The sequence below is a fragment of the Aplidium turbinatum genome, chromosome 15, assembly GCF_918807975.1.
Source record: "Aplidium turbinatum chromosome 15, kaAplTurb1.1, whole genome shotgun sequence".
Classification (NCBI taxonomy): domain Eukaryota; kingdom Metazoa; phylum Chordata; class Ascidiacea; order Aplousobranchia; family Polyclinidae; genus Aplidium; species Aplidium turbinatum.
Genome location: NC_137486.1, coordinates 10,808,639 through 10,825,164, shown reverse-complemented (window position 1 = coordinate 10,825,164; position 16,526 = coordinate 10,808,639). Strand labels below are relative to the sequence as shown.

The 16,526-nt window shown below is 34.2% G+C and overlaps 1 protein-coding gene and 1 long non-coding RNA gene across 3 annotated transcripts; one reads left to right on the top strand and one right to left on the bottom strand.

The window, feature by feature from the left end:
- Positions 1-3,347: 3,347 nt before the first annotated feature.
- Positions 3,348-7,845, bottom strand: LOC145784857 (uncharacterized). The gene is made up of 4 exons (XR_014291059.1): positions 7,705-7,845; positions 5,714-5,847; positions 4,913-4,996; positions 3,348-3,756 (listed from the first exon to the last, which is right to left on the bottom strand). It is a non-coding gene; the product is annotated as an uncharacterized LOC145784857 (long non-coding RNA).
- Positions 7,846-8,003: 158 nt separating this feature from the next.
- On the top strand, positions 8,004-12,584 carry LOC145784765 (uncharacterized). Of its 2 annotated transcripts, none has more exons than XM_082596612.1 (2): positions 8,004-8,084; positions 10,883-12,584. In XM_082596612.1, the coding sequence occupies exons 1-2, from the start codon at positions 8,068-8,070 to the stop codon at positions 11,562-11,564; spliced, it is 699 nt and encodes a 232-aa protein (XP_082452738.1). In that variant the 5' UTR covers positions 8,004-8,067; the 3' UTR covers positions 11,565-12,584. The 2 variants fall into 2 exon arrangements, with proteins under 2 accessions (XP_082452738.1, XP_082452739.1); XM_082596613.1 differs by having other exon boundaries at positions 8,007-8,084; positions 10,886-12,584.
- Positions 12,585-16,526: the final 3,942 nt, after the last annotated feature.

Sequence of the window (16,526 nt, the reverse complement as noted above, 5' to 3'; positions counted from 1 at the left end):
AGCTCCACGAGAATCAAAGGTAACTGCATCAAACGGTGTTAAACAGATCACATGATATGGTAGAAAGGCAAGGTGCGAAAAAACTAATTTTAAAATACAGAGAGCAAGAAAGACGAGCCGCAAGCATACAATTGTCTGTTCAAAAGTGGATTGTGACGTTTTATGTACAAGGCTTCCAAGATCTTAGTTTGATACTCAGACCTGCCTCTAGACATGATCTCAAACTGCTTGATATTTTAAAATAGAGAGCAAGCGATTGGGCTGAATTCAAACCTTTGGCCTGACAGTGGTTACTTTCTAATGATGACAAAGATAAAAACTTGAAATTTAAAAAAAATTGAAACTTTTAATTCAATTTACAGAGGGCTTGAAAAGTTCCATTTTTTAATCTTATTTTTAGTGTTACTTAAGCCGCAAAATTGTCTGACGACTTTTTGAAGTTGTAGGCTAGACATGATTTGACAAAAAGCGAACAAACATTTTTATAATTTGCAGGTTTCTACTCTAAACTTTCACCGAAAAAATGGCTATGACGTCATTAAGATTTTACCCAATCATTGAATCAGTTTTTCAGTGCATTGATTTGAGTTGACCTAGAAGTTAAATCAATGTCAAAAATGATCGATTGTCTGGCCGGGTGATCTCACATAGCATTTGCATATAACAAAGCTAACCTATCTATGTTCGTGTGAAAGCCTTTGCCGTTTTTGTTGCAAACAAACTTTATTTTAACTCAATCTAAACTTGGTTTAATCGCAATATTGCTTTGGCTCAGAGATCAGTTTAGAGTTTTAGCAAATTTAATAACTTTAATTCTAAAAGCTAAGTTTGTGTATGAGTTACCTCCGATTAGATGAAAGGCATTTTCTCATTAATTTTAGGAAATGCATTTTAAGTTTATTTTTTTGTTATTTTATTTTATTTTTATGAAGGAATGCTAAACAATCTCATTTGCCCGAAATAGCCCGACTTATAAAACTTTTCTCTTCACCGAAATTTGTGTGGAAATACAATATCATAGAGACCCAATGGACTGTTTCAAAAAAGTGTAGCAAAACCTTGATTCAATACGTAAAAAACTAACTCAAAAGACTAAAATGTAGCCTAACTTTGAAAGATTTTTGCAACAGACATGTTGCATTTTGGTCTAGCAGTGTAAAAACTTGCAATGATTCAAACGAGTGTTCTAAAAGATTTCTCGAAGTAAGCTTGCAGTTTTTTCGCAAAGCAATCTTAGACAAATTCAAAAAATAAATTAACAAAACGTGTCAGTGGTCCAAAGCGCTCACAATAATGGGCACTAAGAAAGCGTAACGTAGGCTGTCTGCCGTCTTCACTAAACACGTTTTTATTTGCTCAGTCTTACAACGTAACTCGTGAGATTTTTGAACTGTCAAATTGATTGACTAAAAAATAAGTTCAAAAATAATGCTACGCTTTACTGCGTGAGTATTTTCAATCGTTTGTTGCAAATTTTATGCATGCCTTCTACTTTTCGTGCATGAACTATTTTCGGCGCAAAAAGTTAAGTTGAGCAAATGTTTTTCAGCAAAGTAGTTCAGCGTAACTTTGCTCACCAAAGCCGGACTATTAGTCTGCTTGCAGAATTTTCTCACAACTTTAAAGTTATTTGCAAATGAATGTGAGAAAATGCATTTTGTTAGTTTCGGAAGTTGCAATTTTTATTTCTTGCCTACTTTTGAGAGGATTTTTATTTGTGAATTTTCTCCTAAGTCAAGAACAAAGTGCTACTCAAAGTGTCTACTATATTGGATGTATTTCTAATCACCTGCTTCCCTTTCTTGCTCTCACTAATGTTCAATAATTTCATATATTTTAGATGAATTTGGTCAGTCCTTTCATTTTCCAATTTTACTAATCAAGAGTTCTACTTTAAAATTTGTCAAGTTTTAAGCGGTTTTGTAAAATAGGCTATTAGTCAGACTATTCATTCTGCATGTCAATAGAATATGTTTCTTGCTACCCCTTGAAATCTGAGGTCATTGGCTTTCTTTTTGGAACCTAACATTTCAAATACAACAAATAGGCTGAAGCAAGGCAATCGATAAAAACTACACTGTTTAGGGAATGTTGAAATAACAAACAATTTGCTACTGTTTGAGTACAATTAACCGGCGTTGCCGATTGCCATATTTCATTAAACAAATATGTAAATGCTCGTAAGGCGTGAAAGGAAATATTATACTTTTCAAGTTGTTTAGGTCTTTTAAGGACTCAAAGAAAGTATAGGGGGAAAATATATATAATTGATTGTTAATATCATATTTGCATAAGCCCACTGATTGCTAATGGATTTTTGCACGCAATGCTTTGTTGGTTCTCAGTAAACTGCTTCATGTCATGGCGATCAAATGATGTTGCAGAAATAAACTTGTTTTTGCTTTCACAGAAAAGTATGCCATTCATCTTTTCTCCACGCATACTTCACATACACCCAAAAGAGCGGGAATGCCGCCGTGAAAGAAGTTGTTGAATAACTAAACCCATTACACCAAAACACGTCCTTTCGAGCGTTAAAATCTTAATAACTTTGAAACCTTTTCTTATATAGAATCCATTTTCTTGATGCAAGCAGGCTAGTTTTTTGAGCAAGTCATATTCGTATTAAGTGCAGTCGTAAAACATTTGGGAGCGAAAAATGTGGTGAACTAATTTCAGTGGAAAGACTGTATTCTCCGCTGAAATAACAAGTTTGATATATCATCAACCGAATAGGCTATTTTCACTCATGACATAAACGCCTAAATGTATAATTGTCACATCTAGTTATTAATTATTATAGTTTAATTTCAGGGGTGCAATTTAAATCAGGTAGTGTAGGGACAGTGCTCCAGTTTACGCCCCCATGACATAGGCTATTGTTTTTTGTATTTGTATCGGAAACGCAGCCATAGAGCAGCATTCTGTTTTCCTTGTCCATTCCAATACAAAGTTTATGTTCCTTCACTAAGTTTGCTGCTGTGTTCCCGCATAATTCTATTGCTAAGCAAGTAGCACAAACTTATTTCCAGAAGGCCTTTGCGGAAACTCTTGTGCCAGATGGTTTGCTTGAAACGGGGCAGGTTTTAAGACAACTTGTTTATAAAGTACTTTAAGTTTTCTTTTGTCATAAGTTTTCGAATTATGATACAATCAAACCAATTAGGCCTAGATCTTTGAAAATACGTAAAATCAAAATTAAAGGGTCATTAATTATATTGTTTTTATTTTGTTGCTCAAAGTAACCCCGCATTTTCGGGGTTACTTTAAATAGGTACTTATTTTTTATATTGCGATCAGTTTTCGTCCGCTTAAGGTGTTAATATGAACCGAATTTTGTATTCACATTTTTATTCAAGACCTTGCAAAAAAACATTTCAATTGTTTGACGCTACCGGTGGTTTAGGTACCTTCCCCATTCCACCTCTGAGTAAGAATAACGAAAAGAGCCATGATTGTTCATGGGAATGGCCTTAATTAATATTATATTTAACAACATTTACCCATTCGCAGTTAAATACAACTCTGAAACTAGACCATTTCTGTTAACATTTTTGCACTTTCTCATGATTGAAACAAAACGTTGTCCAGTGAAAGGATTTTAGCAGAAAAATTGTGTCCTTCAATTTTGACAAAAGCAGATTGGGCAGTGACAGCACTCTTCTTGATATTGGTATGCGTTCTGTCTGGTCAAACATTGCTTTGTTGCTTGACGCTGACGTCCGGTTGATGAGTTACCTATACAATGTTCCTCTCCTACATCAATCAGAAAAATTGGTTAGCAATGCTAGCAAATTAGTCTAGTTAGAAACATACGTAAGCTAAATTTGAGAAAAAATATAGTTAAACGGAACTGAAAATGTCAACACTGAAAGCAAAATAACATTTTTGCGAGTTTATAATAACCTATCAAAACAATGTTTTGTCGACCCTAATGTGTTTCATAACGATAATCTTCTTCTTCCTTCTTCTTCTTCTTCTTCCTTCTTCTTCTTCTTCTTCTTCTTCTTCTTCTTCTTCTTCTTCTTCTTCTTCTTCTTCTTCTTCTTCTTCTTCTTCTTCTTCTTCTTCTTCTTCTTCTTCTTCTTCTTCTTCTTCTTCTTCTTCTTCTTCTTCTTCTTCTTCTTCTTCTTCTTCTTCTTCTTCTTCTTCTTCTTCTTCTTCTTCTTCTTCTTCTTCTTCTTCTTCTTCTTCTTCTTCTTCTTCTTCTTCTTCTTCTTCTTCTTCTTCTTCTTCTTCTTCTTCTTCTTCTTCTTCTTCTTCTTCTTCTTCTTCTTCTTCTTCTTCTTTTTCTTCTTCTTCTTCTTCTTCTTCTTCTTCGTTTGAACCTTCTTCGCCACTTTAGTGGTCGAGGGGCTCTGCCTTTTACCACCTTTGGGCAGTGGCGGCGACCCGGTCTAGATGTTTGGGCAGGTGTCGAGCAGCCATTGGATTGATTCGTCATCCAGTTCATAACGATAGTAATATGCGAAAGCTAGCTACACAATGCGTCGATGATACTTTGGACGGTGTTCAAAGTAGCACCAACATTTTTAGAAAACAAACCAGCCTCCAAAAATAACAGAAAATTTAATGCACATAAATAAAAAAAAATTTGTTTCCTCAGATGCATGTGCTATTTCTGACAACTGAGCAAACAAACATGGGTTACCACCAAGCAAGTCTTGAAAAACACAAGAAAGTGTGCGCACTTTCCTTCAGCAGTACGTTTTGTAAACAAAGTGTTTTCTGCTATTAGCACTGAAGCGTGCAAGCAATTTTTCATTTCTGTGTTTCGGACAAAAGTGTTTTTTAGAATAAAAATGTGTGGCCAGCATTTTTTTCAAAGTTTTTATTTTCCAAAATCATTTTATTTTTAAAAAACAACAAATATACTACGTGATCAAAATTTTTGAAAATTGTTTAAACTTACCGATGCGTTCAAAGTAGCCCCAGTTTACGGCACTTCGTATGTACGTACACAAGATATGCATGCCACAAGAAGTGTTCGTATTGTCTAAAATGACAGCAAAATAAATTTATCTTTGTGGCTCTCATTTATAAAGTTACTTCGAAAATATTCGTGGCGCTATTCTGTATTCTTTAAATCAGGGATCGGCAACCACCAGGCATCGGCCATCCATGAGAAATTTGTTACCGGGCCTGTGCAAAATCAAGATCAAAATGCTCCAAAAATTACAAAAAATTTTGATCAACTCGGCAAGTGCAAAAATATGAATTTTATTTTCAATGATTAGTGAATATTTGTTGCCAAAAACACTCAAACCAAAACAAACAAGAATTTCATAAACTTTTTTTCAAAAACTACAAATCAACAGCAGTACCGCAACCGCAAGTACATATAGACATCTTCCACTTGAAAAGAACAGTGACCTTTGCAACTGAAGTAGAAAAAGGTAACGGTAATTTACAAGGTCATCCGTTAGAGTCACTGGTTTACCTGTTGAGAAAGCAGCTAAATAAAAGTTAACTCAGATTTGAAAGTTAGTATATAGTATAACCTACTGCATGGGCTGCTATAATAAAGAACCGATTGCAAGCTAATGTTCGATTACCCCATTGCATTATGTCCAGTTAGAATCAACGTCGAAAACTTCACTTTTACCACTTAAGAAAACTCTACAATTTTCCTGTTTTCAACCATGACTCTTTGGTGCTTAGTGTTCTTAAAAAGGAACACCATTTAAATTAAAATATCTTAACTTTCCTTTACCTTTTTCATTTTTCACTTGCGGATAGAATGAAAGTTGTGCATTCTTCTGAGAAATAACATGGAGTTGTTTGGTTTGGTGCTTTGGATCAGCATGGCATCGAGTTCATGCTTGTCGACAAAGGAAGTTCTACATGCTACAAAAAGTAATTTATGCTTAAGTAATGGTTTTCTTCAATGAATTTTGTATCAAACATTGAGAATCGCTATTTCATAGACTTAAACGCTGTTCGCTGGCACAGTTGGTTTAGTCCTTGATAGAACTTCCTTTTTATGACGTGTCCTCAAAAGCAGACATCGCGCTCTTGGGGCAGCTCAAGATGCATGCATGTATTAGAACTCCATAAAAGAAGTTATTTTTTGAAATCTCCTATTTTCATTAAGATTTAGTGCATTATTTAATTGGTTCAACCAAATTTCTTGCCAAATAGAGGTGAAACACCTCCTTCAGATGACGTGTATAAGGCAAACTTTGGCGAAAGTGAATCTGTAGTGCTTCGGTCGGTCGATGACAACCAAACAAGAATAAAGTGTTTTATGACAATATCTTTTCTTTGCCAAAATTGATGATACTGTATATCTAAGAAAGATAAAGATTGATGCTGTTGCAACTACACGCAAAAATAGAACGAGAAAGTGGCCTATAGCAAAAAAGTGGATCTGAAAAAGAGAGAGGTGCAATAAATTTTGTGTGCAATCCAAAAAACAGATCTCTGTAGTCTGTATGCAGCTGGTTGGACAGCAAAAGAATATTGATGTCGTTAAACTACTCTGCAATTGTATCACAAACAAAGCGCAAGCGATGTGACGAAAAAGTAAACAAACCAACATCCGTTCCTAGACCAGCTATTTTTCTGCGAATATAACAAGTTTATGACAGGAGTAGACAAGGGCCGACATGATGCTTGTTCTTTACCGGACAAAATGCCACACCAGTAAGAAGCATATGAGAATTTTTTTTACTTGTGCAGTCTCACCATTGTAATTCTTAATGTGCATGCAAGCAAATCGCAGGCACAACATCATTGAAAGATTTCTCTGTGGAAAAAGCGATAAGCATGAGAAATATATGCTCTCCTCCAAGTGTCAGCTGTGTCTTGTCGTAGGTGCTGTTGCATTATCAACTTTCATGTGAATAAAAGTATAGTTTTGCTAAGTTACGTTTATCCGTGTTCGAAGCTGTGTTTATACAAATAAATGCGGCTTTGGATGTTCACGTTATTTTCTTGCTATGGCGACTATGCACAAACAAACAAAAATGCCAACGTAGTTTTTTACAATGGAAAGTTTGTGCAGCCTTAAACGACTAACGTCCACACATGTGGAGTATTTCTAACTTTTTTATTTCGGTAAATAAGTTATTACCATAGTAAAAGTCAAAATCTCGTCACCGTGTATGTTGAACTTGATCGAGCGTGTTTCAGCGAACACAAAATATCAGAAAAGTACTACAACTGCTGAATGCTTAAAGAGGCTTGTTCCAAGAAAATTTTAACAAAATTTGGTTTGTTTGATCGCTTTTTGGGTATAATTTTTTGCCACCAACCATGCCATTTTTCTACTCCCACACTGCATGTTAGCCCACAACCAATAAATTAAACCGAGATGTTTGCAGTATTTGGATTTAAACGATTTTTTTTAAAAGTAAGTTCAATATCACAGTTTTCACGTCTAGTTGTAATTATGCTTTCCTTCAATTTTGGACTATTTCTGAGCATTTGCAATTCGTGCTCAAACGCCTGCCTCTCGATTTCGCTGCTGACTCATACATTGCAAAAGTACGCTACATCGTCAATGGAAAAATTAAAAGCTTTTAAATATTTAATTAATTTTTGTGCCTAATTATTATACCATATTATTTAGTTACTAGAACCTAATAATCGGTTGAGAGAAATTTTGTGTCGCTTAGCTACAGTATATAGTTTAATTAGTCACTTAATGACATTTCTTTTTTTTTATGATAGATATTCTAACATTTATAAAAATTTTCTTACTTTTCTTGAAAATGATGTGTAATTCTTGATGTAAAGTTATTCATTGCAAATTTTGGAATTTTTGGCTTTTATTGAATGGCATCCAGCGTTCCAGACAACGTTTTATATTTTGTTTGCGCTCAGCATACAACTATTGGTAACTATCATCCCTCTGAAAATAACATTCTGGGTTACGTGACCGTACGGTTACACCTACGCAATAATTAAAGATACTTATTTCATAACAATGTATCTTGCTTTGATTTTATTGGAAAAACTACATTTTTAAAGCAAGAAATTTACTTTCTCATTATTGAAAAATCGTTTGTTATAAATTTTATTTATCCATTTTCATTCAAACAAAATTCCACTAGCAATACAATTATGGGTAACGCAGAAAGGTAAGTGTTATAATTCATTTAAGAATTCTTACATTTAGGCGTACCGAAAGATTTAATTCTTTTTAATACCTAATGTTGAAGCTTTTAATACCTAATTTATATAAAATTAATATTATAAAATTGAAACAACGCAACTTCAACACTGCTCAAATGTTTGAAATTACAATAACCGAGTTCTAAAATATTTCTACAACGCAACACAATAACAAAGTGAGATAGACTAAACAAACAAGATACATTTTATTATAAACGAAATATAAAAGAATTTATTATATTAATCATGTCTACTAAAGATTATTATGTAAATGTAGACCATGTAGCGGATGTATGTTATGTAAAAGAATGCAATTGCCATTTCTGTAGTAATAAAAAAAGAAAGTAAACGGTTACATTTAACGAATTTTTCATATACATAAAAAAATGTTGCTAACGTGTTAACAACATAAAGAGTACTGGTATTTTTTCGGCTAGTTACGCGACATGAAAGCGGTTATGGTACAATTGACAAAGTGTATCAACAAATATTGGTCTAGTATTCTCCTCCAGTCGCTTGTGAAATAGTTTGACAAAAATATTTACATCTTCTTCTTCTGGCTTTATTCCCACTTCAAGTGGTGTCGCCGGTGCAGATTGCAGTCCTCCACATCACTCGGTCCGCAGCATCTTCCTTCATTTGCCATTTCCATATCTTCTGCCACACAATCTCTCCATTTTTATTTCGGTCTTCTTCGTTTTCCTTTACCAACTTCCAATTGTTTTATTCTTCTTCTGACATAATCTTCGTCTCTCCTTACGACGTGACCCAACCATTTAAAGAGCGTCTCTCTCAGCTGGTCTTCTAGCTATCCAACCTGCGTTCGTTCTCTGATGATTTCATTTCTTACTCTATTCTTCTTTGTCAACCCCAGCGACCATCGCAACATTTTCATTTGCCAACGTAATATTTACATTAATAAATTTTCAAAATATTTACGGACTTTTCTTAAAAGAAAATAATGAAAATAATATTCTTAAGTCATTTTTTTATATTTGAAATATTGTTGTTGTTTCGTGGACGCTATTTTGTTAAAAGCCCAACCAATTTATATTTATCCAATCCAAGAGGACTTCGTTGCATTGGTAGGCTGTGAGGTATCTTCCTGAATCTGGGACTAGGCATTCCAATATAAGATGATCTATGGACTGATTTGGGGCAGTTTGGTTGAGCCTCTACTCTCATTTTTATTTATTCTGGAAAAAAATAACATTGCTAATTTCACGGCACTAAATTGTAGCAACGGTGAACTTTAATGAAACTCCACCAATGTCTAGATACACAGTTTTGAAAAATAAATTTTGAAAAACAGCATTTTTGCTTTAACTTTCTCTTTTAATGATGGGATAAACAATGGTTTCGCAAAGGTGAAAAAATCATAGATGAGTTTGCATTTTGGTAAGCTAAAATTTCTAATGAAGCTTGAAAACGAACACCTTTCAAGTCAATAAATCAATATTGTCTGGACAGATAGACAATTCATGGAAACCAGAAAGATGGGTTTGAAAAATATGAAGCACAGAAAGTTCAAACATGGCATTGTTTTGTGGCACATTAGCCTACACATAAATTTATTTCAAAAATGCGTAGGTAAAATAAAAGTTTTCTTGCAACGACTTTCAGAATTCGGATTCTTGCAAAGCTAATTCTGTATATCTGTTTGCACAAAGTTACCCATAGCCAATTTTTAAACTTTTTGTTTCAATTGACTAAAGTTCAACAGTCTATGCTTTGTTTGCGCTTAAACGTCACCGTCAAGACGTGCTTTAGGCCCACGCAAAACATGTTGACGCATTGCAGTCAACGCGTTGTGATTTCACGTCGTTATATAATCAAAGGATTCCAAAGCAACTATTACATTAGCCAACAAAAAAATTAAAGTCACAGCAAGTGAGAGTTGTTTTAAGGTATCTCGAGTACCATGATTAAGAAAAAGCACTTGATTTTTTCAAACTGGCTCTAGTTTTTGAGATACAGCAAAATTCATTTTTTTGCAGTTGCGACTACCCAAATACTTTACGTCGTGTCGTCAACTATACAGACATATATGAAAGTAATCTCAGGCACATTTCTGAGTTATGTAAACGGTATTTACTACCAATCAATTTGATTACAACCCAAAAACAGCTATTCAACATTTACTGGCGTAGTAAAGTAACACTCAATATACGATATGAAGTAAACCTGAGAATTAAAGACGAAGAGTATGGAACGTATGTTTATATGCTTATTGACTTCAGAAGCATCGAATCTACTAAATAAGCTACCAAGTACCCACAGAATGCATAAATTGCTTTGCTTAAGCTTATAGATAAATATACAAATCACCCTTTGTGCCAACATTATTATTGTTGGACTGTATTATTAGTTAGATTTTTTCCACGGTGTTTCATGAAATCGATGAGATTGATAATGACAATGAGACTATTTAGCTTTTGTTAAAGTGAAAAATTTGATCAGACAGAGGTATCTGTTTTTAATTTGCGTACAAACAACTGGTACCCACATCAAAAGAACGAACAAATGCTACGGTACAAGTTGCCACAAAAGCAAAAAGCAAGTGCATATAAGGTCAGGAAAAAACTTCGAATCGCATCAGTTGTTGAGTTCATAGTAAAGATAATACAATAAAAAACAGCCAAAGTATCGAAAACAAGTAATCAATGATTCCAATTTCAAACAAGCACACTGCGATAAAAAGGTAATTTTCTTTTATGCACTTGACAAATCTGTTTATTATGATTGGAATTGTCTTTTTATTCAGCAGCAGCAGAACAATAGAATCTTTGTCGATCCGACGACCACAGCAAGTTCGTCCTGATGACTTGGCTTTTGCAACAATTAGTGAATCGACGTCAAGTATGTCTTTGAATGCACCAAAGAAGCATGGGTTGATGAAAAGATTTGTTTGCACTTATGATTGCTGCGGCTGCACAAGCTTAAAGAGATCGATACGACACACTCAGGTCACTCAATACGCCGAGATAAAAGAGGAGAACTCAGGTCGAAAATGGTGGCCAAGTGAGGGGATGCAATTTAGAGCAAAAGTGAAAACAATTGAAGACAGCAAACCTCTACGATGGGTCGTATGGAAGAGTGACAAAATAGTGATGTTTGGAATTCAACCTCATCAAAATGGTGAATATTTTTTCGCAACAAAGTTACATTCGAATCATATCAGATTATCAAAGTCTTCTCCTGCGCATAATATTGTTGTTAGTGAATCTCATTACGACCCCAGATATTTCGAAATTGAATACAATGTGCAAAGAGGAGTCCTATTGCTCAAACATCTCAAATCGAACAGTTACGTGAAATCTGCACTGGAATTCCCTGATTATTTCATTGAAACATATGAACTTGTATTGACTGAAAATAAAGAAGACGCAACGGCGTGGACGTTTAAATCGTATGATCATCGAAATACGAAAGGACTCTGTGTATAAGTTGTCTCAAAATTCATAATCTGTATTCCATTTGATTCCATGCTTTTATATTTTGAAACACATCACTTTGCATTTATTTTCGCTGGCTTTGATTTGCACAAAAAAAAAACTGATTAGCTACGGTAGGCTCATTTATTTGCATTCTTCTATTTTATTTCCTTGATGGTGTTTATTTTTATTTCTTGGCTAGCATTGAAGTCTTTTAAATTTTAGCGTTGTTATTTTAATGTAATTTCGCTTTGCTTGCGATAAAACTTAAATTCATTTAATCACAAAGTGATTAAAATGCTGTCCTAGTTGTCAGCACCTTCCAGGTGTGTACATGAGCCGGAGTTTTGGAGTAGGCCTATGCAGGAGCCGGAAAGTCGGGTTTCGGCCTGAGTCACAGTGGAGCCGGGGTCTGATATTCTTGGCATAAACTGAAGCCGAATTGGAGCCGGAGTCTGATTTTTTTGCCAACAAATACTTTTAGTATAAGGTACGAGTAGTTACGCTGTTCTTTGCACAGTTGTTATTTTTGTGTACTTTTATAGTTTTATTGCCCAAGCAGTAATTTCTTTATTTAAAAATATGCTTTTTCTTTATAACAAGGGATAGGGAAGGTAGAGTGTCATATGTAGTAGGATTATAGAAATTCTGGATTGTGGTGTATGTTTTGCGTTTAGAGTCGGATTGAAGTTAAGAGTCAATATTTCCAACATATTTGGAGCAGGAGTGAATTTGGAGTCGAAAACTTTGGAGTCGGAGTGGAGCAGGAGTCCAGAAAACCTGATTCCGTACACCTCTGGTAAATTTCTCTCAAGGAACTGTCATCACAAACGGTTACCACATTTATCAGGCAACATATTGCAAAACAAGTGGCATTATGATGCTGTAAACTGTTTGTAAGTCAGTTTTCCGTGGCATTTAGCGTTAGTGAAATTTTTCTTTTTTGTATTTATCGGTTTGTTGTGTTTTATTGCAGGTTATTGCAAGTTTATTGCATTATGTGCCTGTGTTGTATCGTACACATCAGTACAAAAATTACACATCAAGTTACTATTTCAGAGAAGAGCTTAGACTCAGTTTTGTCTTTGAAAACACAATAACGAGGAAGACAAGAAAAAATATTTCTATGGGATTACATTTTGGTATAGGCCTATACAGTAAATTTGTTAAAGCGGTTTTAAAAATTAGTTTAATCATAAAATTTTGATATACATCTATGTGGCTTTTTGAAACTAGAAAGAATATCATACCTATTAAATTTTGGAATTTGATCCGCTCGCAAAGCGAACTGCAACTAAACCGAGTTATTCAGCATTACTTTATCATTTCTACATACTATACTGGGGCCTATAACGAAAGAAAAGTGAACCAACTTGGCTCAAATATAAAACGAAAGCAATTTCTTAACTACAAAAGTTTATGTCACTACAATAGGTAGTCATGGTTACTTGCATTGCCATTACTTTTGAAACTCACTGTATTCGGTGAAATCATCAGGTTTGTTTGCTTGCGAAGAAAAGTACAGTACAGTTCAGTTCAGTTTATTTTTATTTCTGACCATCACAACGAGAAAACAATATATGACAAACATAACAAAGGTCTAGAAAAAGGTAAAGCAAGTCAAACATTATGGTAAAGTCGAACGTTATAATTTAGGCTATATAGGGACAGCATTGAGTTTTATGCTTTAGCATTCAAATAATACTGCCTGCCCGATTGGTTGTCTGATTTTGTTTTAAATATACCAAATTTGTCAAAAGTAAATAACGGTTATATGAAGGGTAAGATAAAAAAAGCTCTCATTTTTGCGCCGAGTGTTCAACAACTCATATCAGCACGACAAACGTAAAATTGTTAGAAGCATTTAATGTCATTAGCAGCTTACCTGCAATGTCAAAATGGTCAGTGACGCAAGCATTCGTTTTCATTTATTTTTAGGCGCTTTAACTCCATAAAGATTAATTATAAGTTAAATGCTTCGTTCAACAAACAGAAAATAGCTTACACGATTTCGACTTGCTATAATATTAGATTAGTTTGACTGAAATCTTTATCGACAAAGAAAATAGCATTTTGGCTTTTCATTCAGTGTCAAAGACAACTTTTTACACTACCAACTTTGTAATGTAGGCTATCTACTTTTTTGGTACGGCATACTTTCAATTCGCTTTTCTCAAAAATTCAAGCAAGCTACAAATTTGTGGACTGTTGAAAGTAGCAGCTTCCTTTAAATTATTGTTTAATGCAAAAATCGTAATTTATATCATTTAACAAAAAGTTGAAGTATTTTTTTAAAAATAAAAGCAAGAGTCTAATTGTTTAGGTCTTGGAGTGAAATGTTGTTTGATTTATGATTATATTCCAGAACGTGTCGTCCAAAAATGAACTTGTCGTCCAAAAATGAACTTGTCGTCCAAAAATGAATGCGAATAATCCTAGGTCTCCCTGTCATACTATGTCAAGACCGTTTCTTTTGTTATCCAGAAGCGCGATCATAGCACTGAAAATACGCTCTACCAAGTACGAGCTGTTGGAAAAGGAAATGATAAAAATTTTGATCCGCGGTTCTACACGTGAGGGTATTTCTTTTTGATTTGGTTCTGCAGCCAGAACAATTTATACGAGATATTGAACCTCGGTTTGAGTTCAAAATCGTGGCAATAATGTGTTCTTTCTTGGATAAGTGAAAATAAGTCAGGTATTAGCCTAATATGATGACATTGTAAACCTCATATATAAATTAAAAATACCGCCAAAAGACCTTAGCTGTTGTAGAGCATCAATAAATAAAACAATAACATTATTATTCGGTGTCCCAGATGACATTCACTTTATTACTGTAAGTGTGGTGATTTGAAACTGAAGCTGACAAACAAACAGCCTACGGTATGTAATCCGTATCAAGCGCATAGCAAGAAGGCATTGCGCCCATTAAAATGTTATTATGTACAATTGTACATAGCAATAAATTCCAATAAACCTTGTGCGTTTATAGTTCATATCAACTAGCAAGCGTGGTAGTGACTTGGCAAAAACAAAGTCTTTTAAAACATGTATTGATTCTATAGTGGGGTGAGAGGTTTGTTTGATGACGTAAGTGGAGCCTGGGTAAAAAAAGGTTGAGAACCACAGATCCATGGGCTCCAGAGCCAGAAGAAGCAATAAAGTAGGCTATATATACAAAATAATGTCCACATCCAAATATCGAAACGAGTCCAATTTTCAAAGTTTAATTTTTATAGCTTGCTAATCCGAAAATTAATGCTTACCGAACCTATATGATTCGCCGTTTAACGATGGCATTGCAATATCGGCGGCGAACTTTCACCTTAAAGCAAGCATATCTTTGAAACTCGGGGTGATAACGTATTTGATTAAAAAAATTTGCTGAGTAAAAATTCTTTGATCAAGGAACTTCAACGACTTTTCGTTATTAAAAAATATACGGAAATGGTGGAAGGAATGTAAAAAGTGCAGGTGGGAATTTGAAACAATTTTACGGAATATAATGAAACATTCTGATTCCCGATTGTTGATTAACACTTGAATGTCCTTGGCAACAAATTGCTACGTACTTTCCTGGACACAACCACGAGCGTCTGAAAGCAAATTTGTGGGTTTTTCCATCACTCAATGATGAATCAACAGATGGTGAGAAATTATTAAAACTTCAGGTTGATTTAAATAGTAAAAAACGCATTTCTACCATTGGATTACTCAGCTTTGAGTTTCAATGATTTTCTTCAACTTAAAATCTTGTGAAAATATCTATTGTTGTGTTTACTTAGTGTACAAACTCCAGCACACTTAATTGTGTGAAGAAGAATTTCTCAACTTTGCTGAGATCAAGTCAAAACGCGATATTCAAAAGTTAGTATTAATTCTTTAAGTAGAAGTGCAAATTCGCAAAACTATACAAGAACAAAAAGTCAGCAGGCCAACCTTTATCAATGTTTTACACTTTTACGTCATTAGTTGATTGTAAAAAAAGACAAAAATAAGTTAGTGATTAATCATCTACGATTCTACGATTACTTGACCGACCACTTAGTTCTGATTTGCTATTATCCCGGGCAGAGTTAAACACTTCTATTTGTGTTGTAAACAAGGTTCCTGAAAGTTTCGAAAATGTGTCTGTCCAACAAAGAGATAGAACATAGACCTATATTGTGTTTACTTTCCGGCATAGCTTTCTTTTCGTCAATACACACTGTGAATGGAATAAGTGTTCAGATAAAGATAATAGTGTAAAACATTGAATTCACGTGTGGAATAAAGAGTTTAATCTTGTAATATAGGCTAGCTGTACCCATTTATTAAAACAATTAAAACAATTCGTTGGAAAAAAAACTTTAAAAACGGTAGAAAGTGAAATATTGAAATGTGTAAAAAGCATAAAAAATGTCAAGTTATAAACAAAACACAATCTTAGCAACAAACATCTAAAAAAAAACGTTCAAACTTGGTCTTGAAACGTAAGTTTTTCTTGCAAATTTGTGTCATTCTTAACTGCACAAATTTCGTTTCAGATCTCAACCAGGGCTATGGAGTCGGAGTCGGCAGGATTTTGGCATGTCCGAATTTGGAGTCGTTAAAAAAAGCCGACTCCGACTCCAGATTGATAGCCTACAAAACGATAAACAGTAAAAAAAAATACTTGCAATCTATTTTCAAAATATTTTTTTTCTTTTTTTCTGTATTGCGCTTATAAACTTTCTAAACTTTTCTAGGAAAAGTTACCATTTCAATCTCGATTGTAACTTAAGCGAAACTAAATTTAAAAAATAGAAAACGACATAAACTTAAAAAGTGTGGCAATACTCAAAAGTCTGGCAACACTGGAGCTGGAGTCGGAGTCGTATAAAATTTACCCGACTTCACAGACTTGTTTTTCTCAATTAAGTTTCATAAAACGCCACAGTATATTTGTTTTAATTTAGTGAAAGTAACACCAGAAAAAGTAGCCTACAGTTA